This window comes from Pelobates fuscus, chromosome 4 (assembly GCF_036172605.1).
Source record: "Pelobates fuscus isolate aPelFus1 chromosome 4, aPelFus1.pri, whole genome shotgun sequence".
NCBI classification, from domain to species: Eukaryota; Metazoa; Chordata; class Amphibia; order Anura; family Pelobatidae; genus Pelobates; species Pelobates fuscus.
In genome coordinates this window covers 383,948,382-383,965,744 of record NC_086320.1, presented here as the reverse complement: position 1 = coordinate 383,965,744, position 17,363 = coordinate 383,948,382, and the positions used below count along the sequence as shown (strand labels likewise).

At 40.9% G+C, this 17,363-nt stretch overlaps 1 protein-coding gene across 3 annotated transcripts in view; it reads left to right on the top strand.

Annotated features, from left to right (window-relative positions):
- CSPG5 (chondroitin sulfate proteoglycan 5) overlaps window positions 1-17,363 on the top strand; it is a 144,130-nt gene that overhangs the window by 16,060 nt on the left and 110,707 nt on the right. For 2 of the 3 annotated variants that reach the window (XM_063452863.1, XM_063452862.1), the window contains exon 2: window positions 5,568-7,173. In XM_063452863.1, coding sequence (XP_063308933.1) covers window positions 5,568-7,173 — 1,606 coding nt within the window. The remainder of the gene's footprint in view (window positions 1-5,567; window positions 7,174-17,363) is intronic. The other variant, XM_063452864.1, reaches the window with a different exon arrangement.

Sequence of the window (17,363 nt, the reverse complement as noted above, 5' to 3'; positions counted from 1 at the left end):
CCGTAAGCTTGGCTGACAAAGGCGGAGTTCACCATTCGGGAATTGTCTGCGTCTTCCGGATTAAAGGGGGTGTACAAGCGGTACGCCTCCAATAATCGGTCATAAAAGACACTGGGCGCTTCATCGCTTTTCTGGATCACCTCAACTGTCTTCGACATGTTAATGGCTTTCTTTCCTCCGGCTTTCATGCCAGCAATTATAGCGTCTCTATAGGCTCTGAGTTGAACCATATCAGCACCATTTACGTTCCAATCGGGATCAGTGTTGGGATAATGTGTTGCGGCCCATGCTGCTGGATTAGCTTGGTTCAAAGCACGGGCTCTATCCTCTAATGCTTTAATGGCTGCTTGATTTATTCTTGTCCTTTCCTCATTGTTAAATAAAGTCATTAATAACTGCTGGCAATCAGCCCATGTCGGATTATGTGTCTGTACTATTGAGGTGAACAGATCAGTCATGGCTTGTGGTTTCTCAGTATACGAGGAATTATGGGTCTTCCAGTTTAAAAGGTCGGTAGTGGTGAAAGGGACATATACGAAGACAGGGTCAGCGTGTGCCATTTGACCTGCGGCATCGATATAAGCTGACCCGGGATTTAAGCGAAGAGGCATCTGATAGTGCTTTAATTGTTGGGCACCAGTCAACTGTCGGGTTTGGATGGGGCTACGTAGGGAAGCGTCAGTCATGGGTTCCGGTCGGGGAGATATAGGGTATGGGGATGTGGGAGGTTGGTTTTGGGAAAAGGTAGTGAATAGAACACTTCGGGCCGAGCTAGATGAAGCTTGACCGGAAGTCTGAAGTGGCGCCAAATCAGGATATTCGTTTCTAATGGGGGTGGGTTCTGGTTCCGGAAGGGGAGATTTAGTACGAGGGGGGGTGGATCCTGTACTGGAGGAGGAAGCGGAAGTGGATGGGGGTAGTGAGGGAAGGGTTACAGGACTTCCTGTATTTGCGTCACTTCCTCTTACCGGAAAGTAAGGGGGCGGCAAAGGGATCTCGGACTCAGGGGGCGTGTCCAAAATGGGCCTAACACCAGCCCTAGTGGACGAACAAGTCCTAGCTACCATGAGGCGACACTGTTCCTCGTGGCATGTCCGGAGCCATTTTGGCGAGTCATTTACGGCCTGTCTCCAACAATCAATATAAGGAAACTGGCCGTAAAGTTCAGGCCTACCTGATACAGCCACGTGTAAGCGCTGTACCAGAGTTGGATCCAAACTGCCACGTGGCGGCCATGCCGCAACCAAAGTAGGCCACTCCCTAGTGCACAAAGTGACCAAACGTACAGGGGACATCTTAACCCCAAAATCACAAACTTTGAATCCCTTTTTAAAATTCTTAACCATACATCCTAAGGGATCCGGAATCGTTGACTGCGACGCGCCCATATTTAACAGTGGAACGTCGTCGACAACGATTACTATACACGCGTACTATTCAACAGTCACACCCGTTTCCTCTGGCAACAGCACCACGTGGTACGGTTACCAAGTGAAACGTACACAATAACAATAAACACTCAGGGAATTCCCGTACACACACAGCTGCTACACCAGTCACTATATAATCAATATTATGCCCTTTGGCGTAACTACACAGTCACCCACGCTATAATTCTCTATATACGAATTACCCGTCTATAACACACCCCAGTAACATCGTCTTTTACAAATAGCGGTTACAGTACGGTTAGCATAGGTCAAAGCACAAGTTAAGGTCACAATACAATTATTAGTGGTTATGGTGTTAAACATGCAATGGACGACAATGATTAGTACTTATTATATAATGTCAGTAAATATACAGGGTTATGGTACCGTGCACTATAATACAGCAACACACTATTAACACTCTCGCTAGACGGCTGAGCTCGCGCTATCTAACAAGATATACACTTTACTAAAACAATCGTTAACACATTTACAATTCCCAACTAAACTATTGGCCAGTACCTTGAATGGACTACCTAAAACTATATACACCCGTTTTGGTTAGCCACACTGCCCAATCACCACATATACATAGCGAGCTAGAGAACCGAATTTACACAGGCGCCTCTTAGTCGCACTATACAACGAGCTAGAGATCCGAATTTACACAGGCGCCTCTTAGTCGTACTATCAAAAGTCTAGTGGGTTCCAAATTTACACGCCTTCCCACTTAGCCCAGATAGGATGAGAACTAGCGAACCGAATTTACACAGGCGCCGCTTAGTCTCCCGGTCCCTCCGACCTAGCGAACGTAATATACACCCTAGAACGCTAGTCTAGACAAGACACCGGTGTCCGGCTAGGGCTATTTACACCAGGACCCCGCCTGACTAACCAAATCAAACGGTCTGACTAAAGAGCGTTCGATCGAGCGGTGCGCCTTCGCTCCTTCCCTCCGACAGAGGGGGCAGATACAGATTCAAAAACCCCTTTGGGCCTACCGCACAATCGGTATACCCCTAGCGGGTCCTGCCGTCTAAAACAGCAGTTATCTTACCTCCTCGTTCCTGAACCTGAGTTCACACTCATCGACGGGAACACCCCAGCACTTCTCACGTAGAGGCCGATGATCTCCTGGACAACAGACCAGTGGCGCCGAGACGAAGGGAGGTCCACGCAGAAGTTCAGGGGTGCAGCCGTAGAGAACGTGGGCAAAGATAGACCGTCTCACGCCTCTGCCTCTCAGCTACCGTTGAACGATGAGCTTCCCGGCCAATGCACCAAATGATACCGGAGAAACTGACGGAAGCCAAGCACAGAGAGATGGACACAGGTTTCTTCAGGAAGGAAGAGATTCTTTATTGGATCACCGATCGGGACTCAGAGGGACTAGCGTCACCAAAATACAGCAAAGTCTGAGTACTGAATACATAGAGTACATTCCTTATATAGCACTGTAGCTCCTCCCACAATTAACTACACCCACACATACCCTTAACCTATTTAATGAATAGAGTCTAAACTCATCCATCCGGTCTAACCACGTGGCTCATCTGATACAAAGGAGAGGGACGCGTAATTCCAGTTCTTACATTCCTGCACCTGGTCAGTACAGTGATGACAGTATCTTAGCTACGTGTTATTAACTAACTGATACTACAAACACATATACATACATATGCCTTGTGGCAATCTTAGCCTGCTAAACTTGTATTTTACTGGAATTACATCAATACAATTAGCTGTGGTGATATACTTATATACTGTAATAATACAATAAGCTGTAATAATACAATTAGCTGTAATAACACACTGAGCTGTAATGATGCAATGAGCTGTAATATTACACTGAGCTGTAATAATAGACTAAGCTGTAATAATACAATGAGTTGTAATACAATGAGCTGTAATAACACACTGAGCTGTAATGATACCATTAGCTGTACTGATATACTGAGCTGTAATAATTCAATGAGTTGTAATAATTCAATGAATTGTAATAATACAATGAGTTGTAATAATACAATAAGCTGTTATAATACAATGAGTTTTAATAACACACTAAGCTGTTATAATACAATGAGCTGTAATAATACAATGAGTTGTAATAATACAATGAGTTGTAATAATACATTGAGCTGAAATAATACATTAAGCTGTAATAATACAATAAGCTGTAATAATACAATGAGTTGTAATAATATAATAAGCTGTGATAATACAAAAAAGCTGTAATAATACAATGAGTTGTAATAATATACGGTAATAAGCTATAATAATACACTAAGCTATAATGATATAATAAACTGTAATGGTATAATAACAATATATTAAATCTGCTACAGACTGCGAGCTGTTTATATGATATCTAGTGTATATAGCATGTATGGGTTTATTCATTAAAAGGACCACTATAGGCACCCAGACCACTTCAGCTTAATGAAGTGGTCTGGGTGCCAGGTCCATCTAGGGTTAGCCCTGCCAGGCTATAAACAGGAGAAACTGCTATGTTTACATTAGGGTTAATCCAGCCTCTAGTGGCTGTCTCATTGACAGCCGCTAGAGGCGCTTCCGCGCTTCTCACTGTGAAAATCACAGTGAGAAGATGCTGACGTCCATAGGAAAGCATTGAGTAATGCTTTCCTATGGACTAACTGAATGCACGCGCTCTTGCCGAGCATGCGCTTTCAGCCGATGACGTCGGAAGGAGGAGGAGAGTCCCCAGTGCCGAGGGAGCCCGGCGCTAGAGAAAGGTAAGTGTTTAACCCCTTCCTCCCCCTTCAGCCCGGCGGGAGGGGGGCCATGAGAGTGGGGGGGACCTATTAACACTATAGTGCCAGGAAAATGAGTTTGTTTTCCTGGCACTATAGTGGTCCTTTAAGGCCTCAATTTCCTATTTTTGTCTAAACTTTTAAAATATATATTTTTAAATATATTTTAAAAAGTTCTAGCCCAATAACACCATCTTCCCGAAACAAAACAGCTCAAGTTAACTATTCGCAGATATCGAATTAACTCCAAGCCCAACACCTAGGACGTACAGAGAGAGCATGTTAAAATTAGTTTAATGTATTTCTTCTTTATTGGTTTAATGAGTGTATTATTTAAAGGAACACTATAGTCACCAGAACAGCTACAGCTTATTGAATTTGTTCTGGTGAGTAGAATCATTACCTTCAGGCTTTTTGCTGTAAACACTGTCTTTTCATAGAAAATGCAGTGTTTACATTACAGCCTAAGGATGCCTCCACTGGCCACTCCTCAGATGGAATTAGAACAAATTAGAAAAAGAGAAGATTGTAAAATAAATGTATACCGTATATTGTGTATATATTAGTAATTAGAATCCCCACTGGACTTTACTAAGAGAGTTCTGGCTTCCATGCTCCCCTGCTGCTTCAAGAAAACATGGCAAACCTGTTTGACTTCTGAGGACTCCCCTAAGGGGCTAGCAATCACTTTGTGGGTGGGGTAAACACTCAGCGAGGAGAGAGGGACTATGAAATACCTATAATACAAGCAGCCACTACTGACAGGTTGTGCAGTTCTCAGAAATCCAAATTAAACACGTACCTCACTTGTATTACGTTTGTGTGTGTAATGGGAGTAGGGAGAAACGCACAGGGTCAACTCCTTTTCTTCCATTCTCATATTTTTGTAATTTCCATGCTAACACTTATAATATTAATAAGATATGACATTTTGTAATAATTTTTTGGCTCTGGTATTGCACCTGGAGGAGAGAATTGAATGTACTGAGCAACATTGGGGCCATCCAGTGCCACCCAGTCAAGTCACTCCCAACACAGGGAGCAATCTTATCTTCATCTTCACATTGAAGCTGATTGAAGTGTATTGTGAAGATTATTTTATCCATATTTGGTCACTTTGGAGCTGTCTCCTTTTGTGGATCTAGGACTTTATTTATTGTTCCTCCAGTCCCACAGTCAATGCGTTTTTAATTATCATTGATTTAACAAAGTGCAGTCATATCAATGTGTAATCCATTAGAAAGGCAAATAATTCTATTCATTTTCTGATTGCATTAAGTGGTTTCATACAATGTTTCACATATCTGTCTTTATCTTCCTCTCTCTTTATCTCTCATCCTACCTTCATCCACTACCTTGGATTCAGATCCTGTTAACTGGACCAGTACCTTGAGCTTCAGCCCTGATGGTGAATCCTCCTACCAAGAACCAGGTGTGCATTCATCTCCTTTTAAGAAGGAAGCATTAGATGAAGGAAGAGATTCGTCCCGAAACCCAAGATCTGGGGGTCAGGACACTTTCTCAGACAATAAAACATGGAGGGAAACAAAAGCAAAGAGATTACAGAAAAAGTCACCTCTTGACTTTGTGGTTTCTGCCACAGCAGCTTCTACAATGGCCTATGTAGCAACCAAAGACTTCTCGGCAGAAATCACCAGGATGAGTGTAGAGAACAAGGATTTATCAATCTGTGTGGGGTGCGGTGAGAAAACATATGTTGAAGGCAAGCCTTCTGTATCATCATTTCTGGCTGAGCATAAAGCTGGAGACGTAGAATCTGTCACTAGTTTGGTTTGGCCTATTCGCCGGGAAGCTGGTGATGTGGGATTTAAAAAGGAGCTGGTTAAAGGTGGAAGTCCATTGGGTGCAGAAAGCCAAGAAGACTCTGGAAGCGGTGACCCTCATCTCAGGATGCCTGCAGGTCAAGCCACACACACAAGTTCACTTGATAAACAATGGGAAGTTGGTGAGTTCCTGGACAGAGCCACTGCTTTGCCATCCCAGACCTCAATTACCTGGAGCAAAGGACTGCTGAGTCCAATTACAGAGAAAGCCATCAGCCCAGACTCAGCAGAAATCGACCATCTCTTGCAAGTGTCCAGAGAAACGGTTCTGCAATCTCCATCACCTTCAGGTATAGAGCAACAAAAATCCAAAACAGTGGTAAATTCTGAGACAGATATGTCTAATGGCCAATTTACACCTTTGGAGGGAGAGTCTAGCCAATCCAAAGCACAGGGCGCTCAAGGGCAAACTGATATTACCGTGGTAACTGAGAAAATTCCGAATTCCCTCTCTTCTAGCCTTTCACCCATAGGTCCATTGAAACCCTCCGATCCCCCATTCCATTCTCTCATTACTGAATTCACAGATGTTGACTACTATGACTCAGAACTAGATTTACATGGGACTCACGGGCACTTCCTAGATTACACGTTCCCTGGTAGGGACTCCACAAAAAATATCCTTGACAAAAATCCACATCGACCCAAACCAGACCATTACAAAGAGTCAACTTTTGATGAGTCTTATTTTTACCCCACCACTTCTTTCTACACAGATGGGGATTTGGAGGGTGATGATGATGATGATGATGATGACGATGAAGATGATATTGAGGAATCCGATGATGATATCACTGGAAGGGATCAGGAAATCAGCAATGCTCCACAGGAAGCTACTCTTACGCCCAAGGTACAGACTATAACCATAGACGAGAAGCCAACCAGCAGAGAGCAGGTTCCACATCAAACATTCATTCTCTTTGGCGGTGAATTGCATCCGAAATTCCACCCTGATATTAATAAGGATTTAACGCAGACAACGTCGGGAGCCAGTGAGAACCGCACAGAGTGCAGAAACGGATACATCAAACGTAACAACTCCTGCAAGTCTCTGTGTGAAATCTACCCAACGTACTGCTACAATGGTGGCCAGTGCTACATCGTGGAGAACACCGGAGCATTTTGCAGGTAAGAGAAACCAAAAAATACTGCTGCTACTTTTATTGTCTTTCAGTCACAGTTTATCTGAGGAACCCAATGTTTTTTTTTTGCAGTCATGGTTGGCATAGCTCAGGCAAATGCAAAAAAAACAAAAACTCAATGCGAGAGTTAAAACCTGAAGTATCACATATTTATGGTTTATTTAATAATGTTGTTGCTACCAGTTAATTAAAGGAACACTCACCCCATGACAACATCATCTCAATGTAGTTGTTATGGTGGCTGGAGTACCTGGGTGCCGTCTTACCTTCAAGGGTAAACCATTTTCAAACAGGAAGTTTTGGTGGCTGGGGATAGAATCAGATAATGCTCCCAGTCTATCAGCCTATCACCAATCAGCAAGGCAAAAGCAGCCGGAGGAGGAGACAGCGGGCTGGCAAGTGACCGGGAGACAATTTAAAAGGTCAAACTGCTTGCAAACTGTTTAAGCCCTGACGGTTAGACGGCACCCAATGACTCCAGTCACCATAACAACTTCATTGGGAAAACAAACGCGTTCCGGGTACAGGCTGATTGCCAATCTGCATGAAGAATACAAAGGAATGTTTAAATGATCAAATGCACGTTATCGAAAACAAACTTAAAAAGACAAGCGGTATCCAAATAAATGGAGAAAGTATTGAAGAGCATTTAAATATTCATTTTACCAACACCACCAACAATATAAAAATAATCTTGTGCAGTTTCAGAAATAAATAGGAGACACTTTACAGATTTAGAAAGATGAAAGCTCAGTAAATTCAAAATAAAGGGAAAGTGTAATTTCCCGGATTTCATTGTTCACTGATATAATATATATATTGTTTGTGAGCACTGAAACTGAACATGCTGTGTTTATTTCTATCCTGGACTGGGCGCCTCCATCTTAGCTCCCCTGCTCTAAACGCTCTCCTTTTCTGTCTTTCAAGAAAACAAAATGGCTCTGTACCTGTCAGTCAACAATGATACCTGCGCCCAACTAGTATAAAAACAGAGGCTAAATAATCAATGACCAGGAGGGAACACAGCAAATAAAAAGAATGTTTATCAAATTGTTCAGAAAAGGAATGGTTAAATTCCATCATTAATTTGATGGTGTTTATAAAAGTGTTCTAAAAGGGATCTGGAAAGTGATGGTTTTCATTCTAGTAAATTCATCTTTCCTCTTCAGAAATCCGACCAATTTAGAGTGGAGGGAAAAATACAAGGGATTCTCAAAACTTTTCTGTCTGAAAAAAAGTGTCAGGAAGTTCTTAAATCAGTCGAGTCACCCAAAATAATTATGTATATTCAAGACTTACAGATAGTGTAAACCTCCCCCCTCCCCCCCCCCAAATAAAAACATTGACAGGTTTAATACACCACACCAAAAAATGAGGCGTAAATGTGTCGCCGATAAATATCCCGCAATTCTTAAAATGCTATCAGAAGACCGTTAGTGATGCCACGTCATTGTTATTGGAGTCAGACTTTCAGATTCTGGTGAAGGAAAACAAGCAGCCACATAATAACTTCCTATTTCTCATGGGTAAGTGAAGGGTATCTTTGTTTCAGTATAATTCTGCAGACTGGGCGAAACGCGCTGGCGTTCTTTGACAGCGCTGAGATCACTAGCATTGTGATGTCAGCAAAGCAGAGAATCTGACCCATCTTGCCAGACACATTATGTGCTGAAGCAGTGTTTGGCACCCGGGATCTGCAGCTTTTATTGAGTTCTTGTTTGTATTTATTAGAGTACATATTATGCTACTATTTATAGCTATTTAAAATTAGGGAACTGCACTAGATTAGAGGGTGAGCCTGTATTACAGACCTATCATAAAAACAAAAAGTGCTCGATTCTGTGCTTTAGCCGTATTGCTTCTGATTATTTCTCTGTCACAAAATTGATCTTTCCTGGAAGGAGTTCTTTTGTGTCTGAAATATTATGGATCTAAATGATTAAATCACATTTTACTTTCCGATTTTTATATCAATCTTTCTGGGTCATGTAGAGGTTCCGCTAGTCATTATGTTGTTTGGCTGCCATGAAGCGCACTAGGACTGCCTGAATTGGATAAAATTCTATGTTAACTTTATCTGTCGATTTCTGGTCATTGATTGCTTAATCTGCCATGTTCACATTCATTGTACCATTTTTGGGAACTAATTTTATATAAAACGCAGTAAATAATATCATACACTAATCCTTTTTAAAATGTATTTATTATTAGTGATTGTTCTGTCTTTTAAGCTGCTTGCCTATCACCCCTCTAGTTAGTGGCAGAGCCTTGTCCAGCTCCATCCCCACGCAGAGCCTTGTCCTGCTCCCTTTTTACGCAGAGCCTTGCACCACTCCCTTCTCACGCAGAGCCTTGTCCGGTCCCATCCCACGCAGAGCCTTATCCGGTCCCATCCCACGCAGAGCCTTGTCCAGCCCCATCCCACTCAGGGCCTTGTCCGGCCCCATCCCACGCAGAGCCTTATCCGGTCCTATCCCACGCAGAGCCTTGTCCGGCCCCATCCCACTCAGGGCCTTGTCCGGCCCCATCCCACGCAGGGCCTTGTCCGGCCCCATCCCACGCAGAGCCTTGTCCGGCCCCATCCCACTCAGGGCCTTGTCCGGCCTCATCCCACGCAGAGCCTTGTCCGGCCCCATCCCACTCAGGGCCTTGTCCGGCCCCATCCCACTCAGGGCCTTGTCCAGCCCCATCCCACGCAGAGCATTGTCCGGTCCCTTCTATTTTACACTATTTTGCTGCCTCTTTCATTTCCTTTGCAGTAGTTTTGGATTTCCAGTTAGCAGGAAGGTCTGTGGAGAGAGAATTCCCTCATTGCAAAGTACACTGCATGCTGGGCCCAGGAGCTTACACTTTAATAGTTCATGAGAAGGAAATTATGTTATTTAGGGAATGTTTGAGAAACATATTATTTGGACTAATATATAAATTGATGATTGATTGATGAAGACTCATGTATTGCTCAGGACTGGTTTTTGATACAGCCTCTCTCAGCCCTTTGAAAATGATTTGTAGCTTATATTATTTTATTAATCAAACCTGTCATATATGGAAATAAAGTGTCAGAGCCTGTCAAGCGAGTAGAAGATTTTATGAGTGCATTGTATCAATTAACGGGTTAAGACACACAAAGGCCATTGGTTGTAGTAAATTACATATCTGGCCATATATATAGGTAGAGAAACATAGATACAAACACAAACATACAAACACACAAACACACAAACATACTAGCACACAAACATAAAAACAAACACTAGCAAACACACAAACACACAAACAAACTAGCACACAAACATAAAAACAAACATAAAAACAAACATACAAACACTAGCAAACACACAAACATACTAGCACACAAACATAAAAACAAACATACAAACACACAGAGAAATCCTGGGACAAAGTGCTACATTTGGCACAATCCACACATTCTGCTGGTTTCCATGGTGATTCTTCTATTTTTAGTAGCTCGGTAATTTAAAGAAAACTTAGAGGTAAAAATGACCCCCTTTTTATAATGTATTTAAATAAATAATACAGAGATTTTACATCTTTCTTTTATCTTTAAAAAGTGTCTGAAATGTAGCGTTTTATCTGCAGATACTACTTCCTTTATGGACGCCAGCTGAGATTGTTTCGTGTCTCTGTGATTCGTATTATTTTGCTCTCAGTGTGATTTTTTATTTTATGGTTTAAATGTCATTCATATTTATTAGTTAATGGTGGCTGCAGTATTTTCAGGGACTCCATATCATAAACTAGATTAATCAATTTGTATCTGCAATTTCAGAATAAATATTTAATTACACACTTTTCTTGTTTTGTTTTTTGGCAGAGTGAAATAGGCATATTATGAGATTTTGTTATAAACATGGATAGTGCTTGGAGTAACTCTTTAAAGCGACACTATAGGCACCAAAACAACTTTAGCTTAACGAAGCAGTTTTAGTGTATAGATCATGCTCCTGCAGTCTCACTGCTCAATCCTCTGCCATTTAAGAGTTTAATCTCTTTGTAACTGTTTATGCAGCCCTAGTCACACCTCCGTGGCTGTGACTGACAGACTGCATGAAAACAAAATGGTTTCATTTTCAATCAGATGTAACTTACTTTATAAGTGTTTATGTCTTACTTTGTAAGGAGGCTCCTGCAGGGTCTATCAAGCTATTAACAGAGCAGGAGATAATACATTCTAAATCAAACAGAATGTGCAATAAAGTAAGTGTAAACATTAGATGACTCTTTACAGGAAGTATTCAGCAAGGCTGTGTAAGTCACATGCAGGGAGGTGTGACCAAAGCCGTATAAATAAAGTGATTTACCTCCTAAATGGCAGAGAATTGAGCAGTAAGGCTGCAGGGCATGATCCATACACCAAAACTGCTTCATTAAGCTACAGTTGTTTTGCTGCTTAGAGTATCCCTTTAAAGAATAGCCATGGCCCGTTTAGGTTGAAACATTGATGGGTTTTCTTTAATAGTGATTGAATAGAATTTGAGTCAAAGTTTCAGAGCGAGCCTTTATTAATGTCCTTTTTATCATCGTAACAAGGGGTTTGCCAATATCTGGTCCTGTGTTGGGTCAAACATGGGTGCTTTCTTTGGTTTTATCTATTTTCTGAGATCTAGTTACATTATAAGGGCATGTCAGGCGTAGTATATAGTTTGCAGTAAATTAATACCTCCAGAAATGGATTAAAATGTCCAACGTTGTGGACTTCGAGGAGTCAAACACAGCAAACAGTTGTTCTTTCATGTCGAGGAATTTTGGAGGAAGATAAGAGGATTGGTCCCCAAACCATCTGCATAACAATTCAAGTTAATCTTTAAATGGATGGAGGAACAGTGGAGAGGGGGAGTATTTTACATTGTTCCTGGTCTCAGGGGAGAATGCAGAGCTCCACGTATCCTGCGGCACCACGACAGATGTCGATTTGTTACCATTCTTTAAAACCATGGTAGGAGAGCTCAGAATAAACCGTGAACCTTGGATTTCAGGGTCTGTAATTTTGTGGATAGTGGTGGTTGGCGAACCTGGATACAATATTGTAACACAGCAGCTCTGATACGACTGGCTGATTCACTAAACAGAATAGATGAGAACACAGCCAATTTCAAATTTAAAATATTTCAACTGGATAAATTCTGCCGCTCAGCTATTACGCCAGTTCGTCTAGTTTGGGCTAAAATGTGGAATTCCTAGTTTGATGAATAAGCCTGTAGGTTGGTAATGGCTGATTATGGAAGTCTCTCTGAGCATTTTAGGGATATTAATTGAAATTCCCCTCACTGGGCGAAGTTACATACAGAGTCATACAAACGTTTCCCCTGAGCCATGTCAGTCAGTAAATTACAGTCAGCCTGTTCAATAGTCTCTAAGGGAGGGGAATTGTGTAAAGCTGTACGTCTATCCATATTATAGCACGTCTAGCTGCAGTCACTGCTGGGAGATCAATTATTATATTGATACTGGTGGCTGTGAATTAATTCTATCACAACCGAAAGTTATTGATTAGAAAAAAAAACCTGTTGCTGAAACACGTGATGTCAGCAACCAATGGGAAGCTAAAAGAGTCACGCAGTTGAGCTGTTTATTCCCAGCAATCCAGTACTCAGAGAAGAATGAATAATGATTTGACGTGACCGCATGAAGCAGGTTAGGTAAAAAAATATTTAAATGTGAATAATAAAAAAATGGTAAAAAAGGCTAAACAAACGTTAAACACACCAGCATATGTTAAAGGCCGTTTTAAAGTACTATGTGATAGAGCGAAGAAATGGCGTGATGATGGAGCCATTATACATCAATTTTACTCCAGAGTAATGCACATGAAAGGGTTCAATTAATGTGTTCTGTAAAAAATGTCTGAAATTGGAACCACTTTTAAACGTGTTACAAAAACACGTTACAATACGTCTTACAAAAAGTGCTAGAATCCAACAAATATTTTTTCTAAATCTCCAGCTGTGATCTTTTCTTTACAAGTAGCACAATGCGATCAGTTAAAGGGACACTCCAGGGCGGATAGATCACACATTCACATCAAAACGCTTGCTGGGGTTAACAGGTTCAAGTGTAGATCTAATTCTAAATGTCCCTCTTAATCAGGTTTTCCAAGGAATGTGTAATAAAAATAGAGATCATTTATGACTGTACGTTGTATGTTTAGATCATTTTACAAAACGCACATAACTCGTTATTTGATGTACGGTGATCTATAGATTAATGGCACTAAATGCATGTTAATTCACACATTTCTGTACTCAGGGAAAGCGATGAAGCTGCTAAACGTCTTTTGTTAAATCTTTTAATATGAATTTCATTAATAAATTGTATTTGCAGCCCCCGTAATCCAGCCTCCAGATTTCCGCCTGTCGTTTTCCTAAAAGAAAGCTTCAGGTTTCCATTCAAATTGGCGACTTCACGTGGAAAGAATTTGCAATGTCTGGAACTGGTTTTAAGTGATTGTTTGATTCACTAAACAGTGAATTTAGGGAAATTGACAAATATATTGTAAAATGTCTATTCTATTCAACTATATTCAATCTGGCTATCAGAGCCTACATTTTCCTGATCTTTGATTCAATTTACCACAATTCAGTGTTCAGTAATTAAACCCCAAAATGAGAGGGACTTCAGCCTGAAAAATAATTAGCACAGCACTTGCAGAACTGAGACATCTAAACATAACCTTCACCTTGCCGCAGAAACCCATCCCTGGCACTACAACTGCTAAAGAAATAGTTTGATTCTAATCTGTCCTAGATTAGAGAGTTTTGTGGTTTCTATGACAAAATAATAAAGGCTAGAAAGGTGGGCATCTGCTTTAATTTTCCTCGCAGCAGGCTCAATTTACCAGCTGGGACAGAAAGCAGCGCAAGTCATTAAATGTGTTAAATGCGGAAGTCCAAAAAAAATACTTATGGTATTTTCTAGGGCTGGCATATGCAACCTTCGGCACTCCAGATGTTTTGGACTACACCTCCCATGATGCTTTGCTAGCATTATGGGTGTAAGAGCATTATGGGGGATGTAGTCCACAACATCTGTAGTGCCGAAGGTTGCCTAACCTTGGACTAGGGCATCTTGCGGGACGATTTCTGATTCTAACTTGGTGTCTCCGGCTGATCGCATTTTCTGTAGTAAACGCAGGTTTTTTTGTTTTTCTTAGTTTTTTTTTTTCTGTTTTAAATTTATTTTTTTAACGTTATTAACAGAAATTGCAAACATTGCTATAAAGAATAGTATATTATATATACAAGGATCAATACATTTTTATTGGTGGATTGTTATCTTTCCACAAAAAGTTAAATATTTTTTGTAGGTGGTTGTGGTACGCAGCTCAGTTGTCTACATATTTATTGACCGAGGGTTCCATATTTTAGGGAGAGCGCAGTCCCCTTTTTTCTGTGTATTAAACGCAGGGATTGCCCAATGGTAGAGTAGGTGGAGGGGATCTTGCTTATGGCCCCATTAATCTACATGTTACACACAGTCATGCCATTCGATGCTGGAGAAACAGCAATGTATCAAGTGAATAGGATAAATATACAAACACGATGAAAGAGAATCGACCACCAAGTCCGTAATGGTTGTGGGGTAATTAGGGCATAACCCAACATAGAAATCAATACGAAGATTAGTACGGACTAGTGAGAAACAAGCCCAATACCAATCCTATTACCATTATTAAAGTACTAGCCCAACAATGGAATGAGAATACCTTACACATGTATAATACACAACTTTATTAAATCCCTATAAGGATGATACAAAAACACACAAAAAAAAAATGATGATACAAAAAACTGTGCCAGAAAAATGTGATAAAGTGAAAAAATAGAAAATAAGCAAAATCAGACAAGCAGATTGATCCTATATAGATTGTCAGAATGATCTCCCAGCTTGGTATAGACTAGAAAGCAGGTGAACGGAACCTCATGCTATGTTGCATACATGCATACAAATTGAAAGCACCCAGCTAAGTCTTATGAGCTACTGGGGTCTAGGAAAGTCTCATATAGTATTTAATATATAACAATAAATGTAGATAGAGAATAGCAGACGGATCCTAAGGCAGTGTAATGGGTCATAGGCAGAAATTGGAGAGTATAGAAGGCTCTGTATGGAGTTAACCAGTGACTCTCTTATTAATCAGCTTAAAGGATCACTATAGGGTCAGGAACACAAGTATGTATTCCTGACCCTATAGTGTTAAAATCACCATCTAGCCCCCCATGGCCTCTCATGCCTCCATACATATAGCAAAATCTTACTGTATTCAACCCTGAAGCTATAGATCTGCATCCTGTTTGCCTCAAAAAAACAAGCTGTCTGCTGACATCATCAGAAGTGGTGGCCTGATCCAATCACAATGCTTCCCCATAGGATCAGGGGCATAGCCAGCATGATTCAAACACAGCCCTGGCCAATCAGCATCTCCTCATAGAGATGAACTGAATCAATGAATCTCTATGAGGAAAGTTCAGTGTCTGCATGCAGAGGGAGGAGATACTGAATGTTTGGACTACACTGTCCCTTTAAGAAACCATAGAAAGATAAGGAAATTAGAATATATGGGGTAATCCAAAGCAGTAAACCCCAGGCTGAGAAACTATAACAGCCGGGAAACCAACAATTGCAGATGAAATTGCCCCTAGTATAATATCCCTTATGGTCAAGTGCTCAGAGCCAGTATAATAATATAGAGATTATTAGATTGGTCGGCTCATAAGTAAAGGAACAAATAGTCCCATATAGGATACACCCTGAAGATGCAGAGATTAACCAATAGTATAGAAAAGACAGCTAAATAAATCCGTAAATAACTGCTTCAGGGTAACCCCTCATAAACGACATATAGCCAGTGTGAAATAAGCTAAACACTGCAGCTCCAAGGCAGCCTATCATCTACCTATAATAGTCAATACTAACTCATCTACTACTGCCTAGACATAGATTATAATAGTCAATACTAACTCATCTACCACTGCCTAGACATAGACTATAATAGTCAATACTAACTCATCTACCACTGCCTAGACATAGACACTGCCTATTTGCCCAGAGAGATCTTACGATTAATAGTAATAGCAAGTTGCTAAGGAGGAGGAGGGTCATTAGAAGCAACAAATTAACCCCTCCAATGCCAGAGGGTCATTAGAACCAACAAATTAACTCCTCCAATGCCAGAGGGTCATTAGAACCAACAAATTAACTCCTCCAATGCCAGAGGGTCATTAGAACCAACCAATTAACCCCTCCAATGCCAAAGGGTCATTAGAACCAACAAATTAACTCCTCCAATGCCAGAGGGTCATTAGAACCAACAAATTAACTCCTCCAATGCCAGAGGGTCATTAGAACCAACAAATTAACTCCTCCAATGCCAGAGGGTCATTAGAACCAACAAATTAACTCCTCCAATGCCTGAGGGTCATGAACGCAAACAAATTAACTCCTCCAATGCCAGAGGGTCATTAGAACCAACAAATTAACTCCTCCAATGCCAGAGGGTCATTAGAACCAACAAATTAACTCCTCCAATGCCTGAGGGTCATGAACGCAAACAAATTAACTCCTCCAATGCCAGAGGGTCATTAGAACCAACAAATTAACCCCTCCAATGCCAGAGGGTCATTAGAATCAACAAATAAACCCACCCAATGCCAGAGGGTCATTAGAATCAACAAATTAACCCTTCCAATGCCAGAGGGTCATTAGAATCAACAAATTAACCCCTTCAATGCCAGAGGTTCATGAACGCAAACAAATTAACTCCTCCAATGCCAGAGGGTCATTAGAATCAACAAATTAACCCCTTCAATGCCAGAGGTTCATGAACGCAAACAAATTAACTCCTCCAATGCCAGAGGGTCATTAGAACCAACAAATAAACCCACCCAATGCCAGAGGGTCATGAAAGCAAACAAATTAACTCCTCCAATGCCAGAAAGCATGTAAAGAATTCAGTCAATCTTAAAGTATATATTCCTAATAGGGAGAGGAAAGATATTAAGAAAGTCTTTCAAAGTTGGATGTCTGGTGTAAGCATCAGATGAAATATAGAATATAGTGTTAGACATGAAAATAAGATATTAATGTCCATATCTAAGTATCCTGTCTGAGCTTCATATACAGATGTGACAAGTGACCCGAACAAAATTGATGTCAATG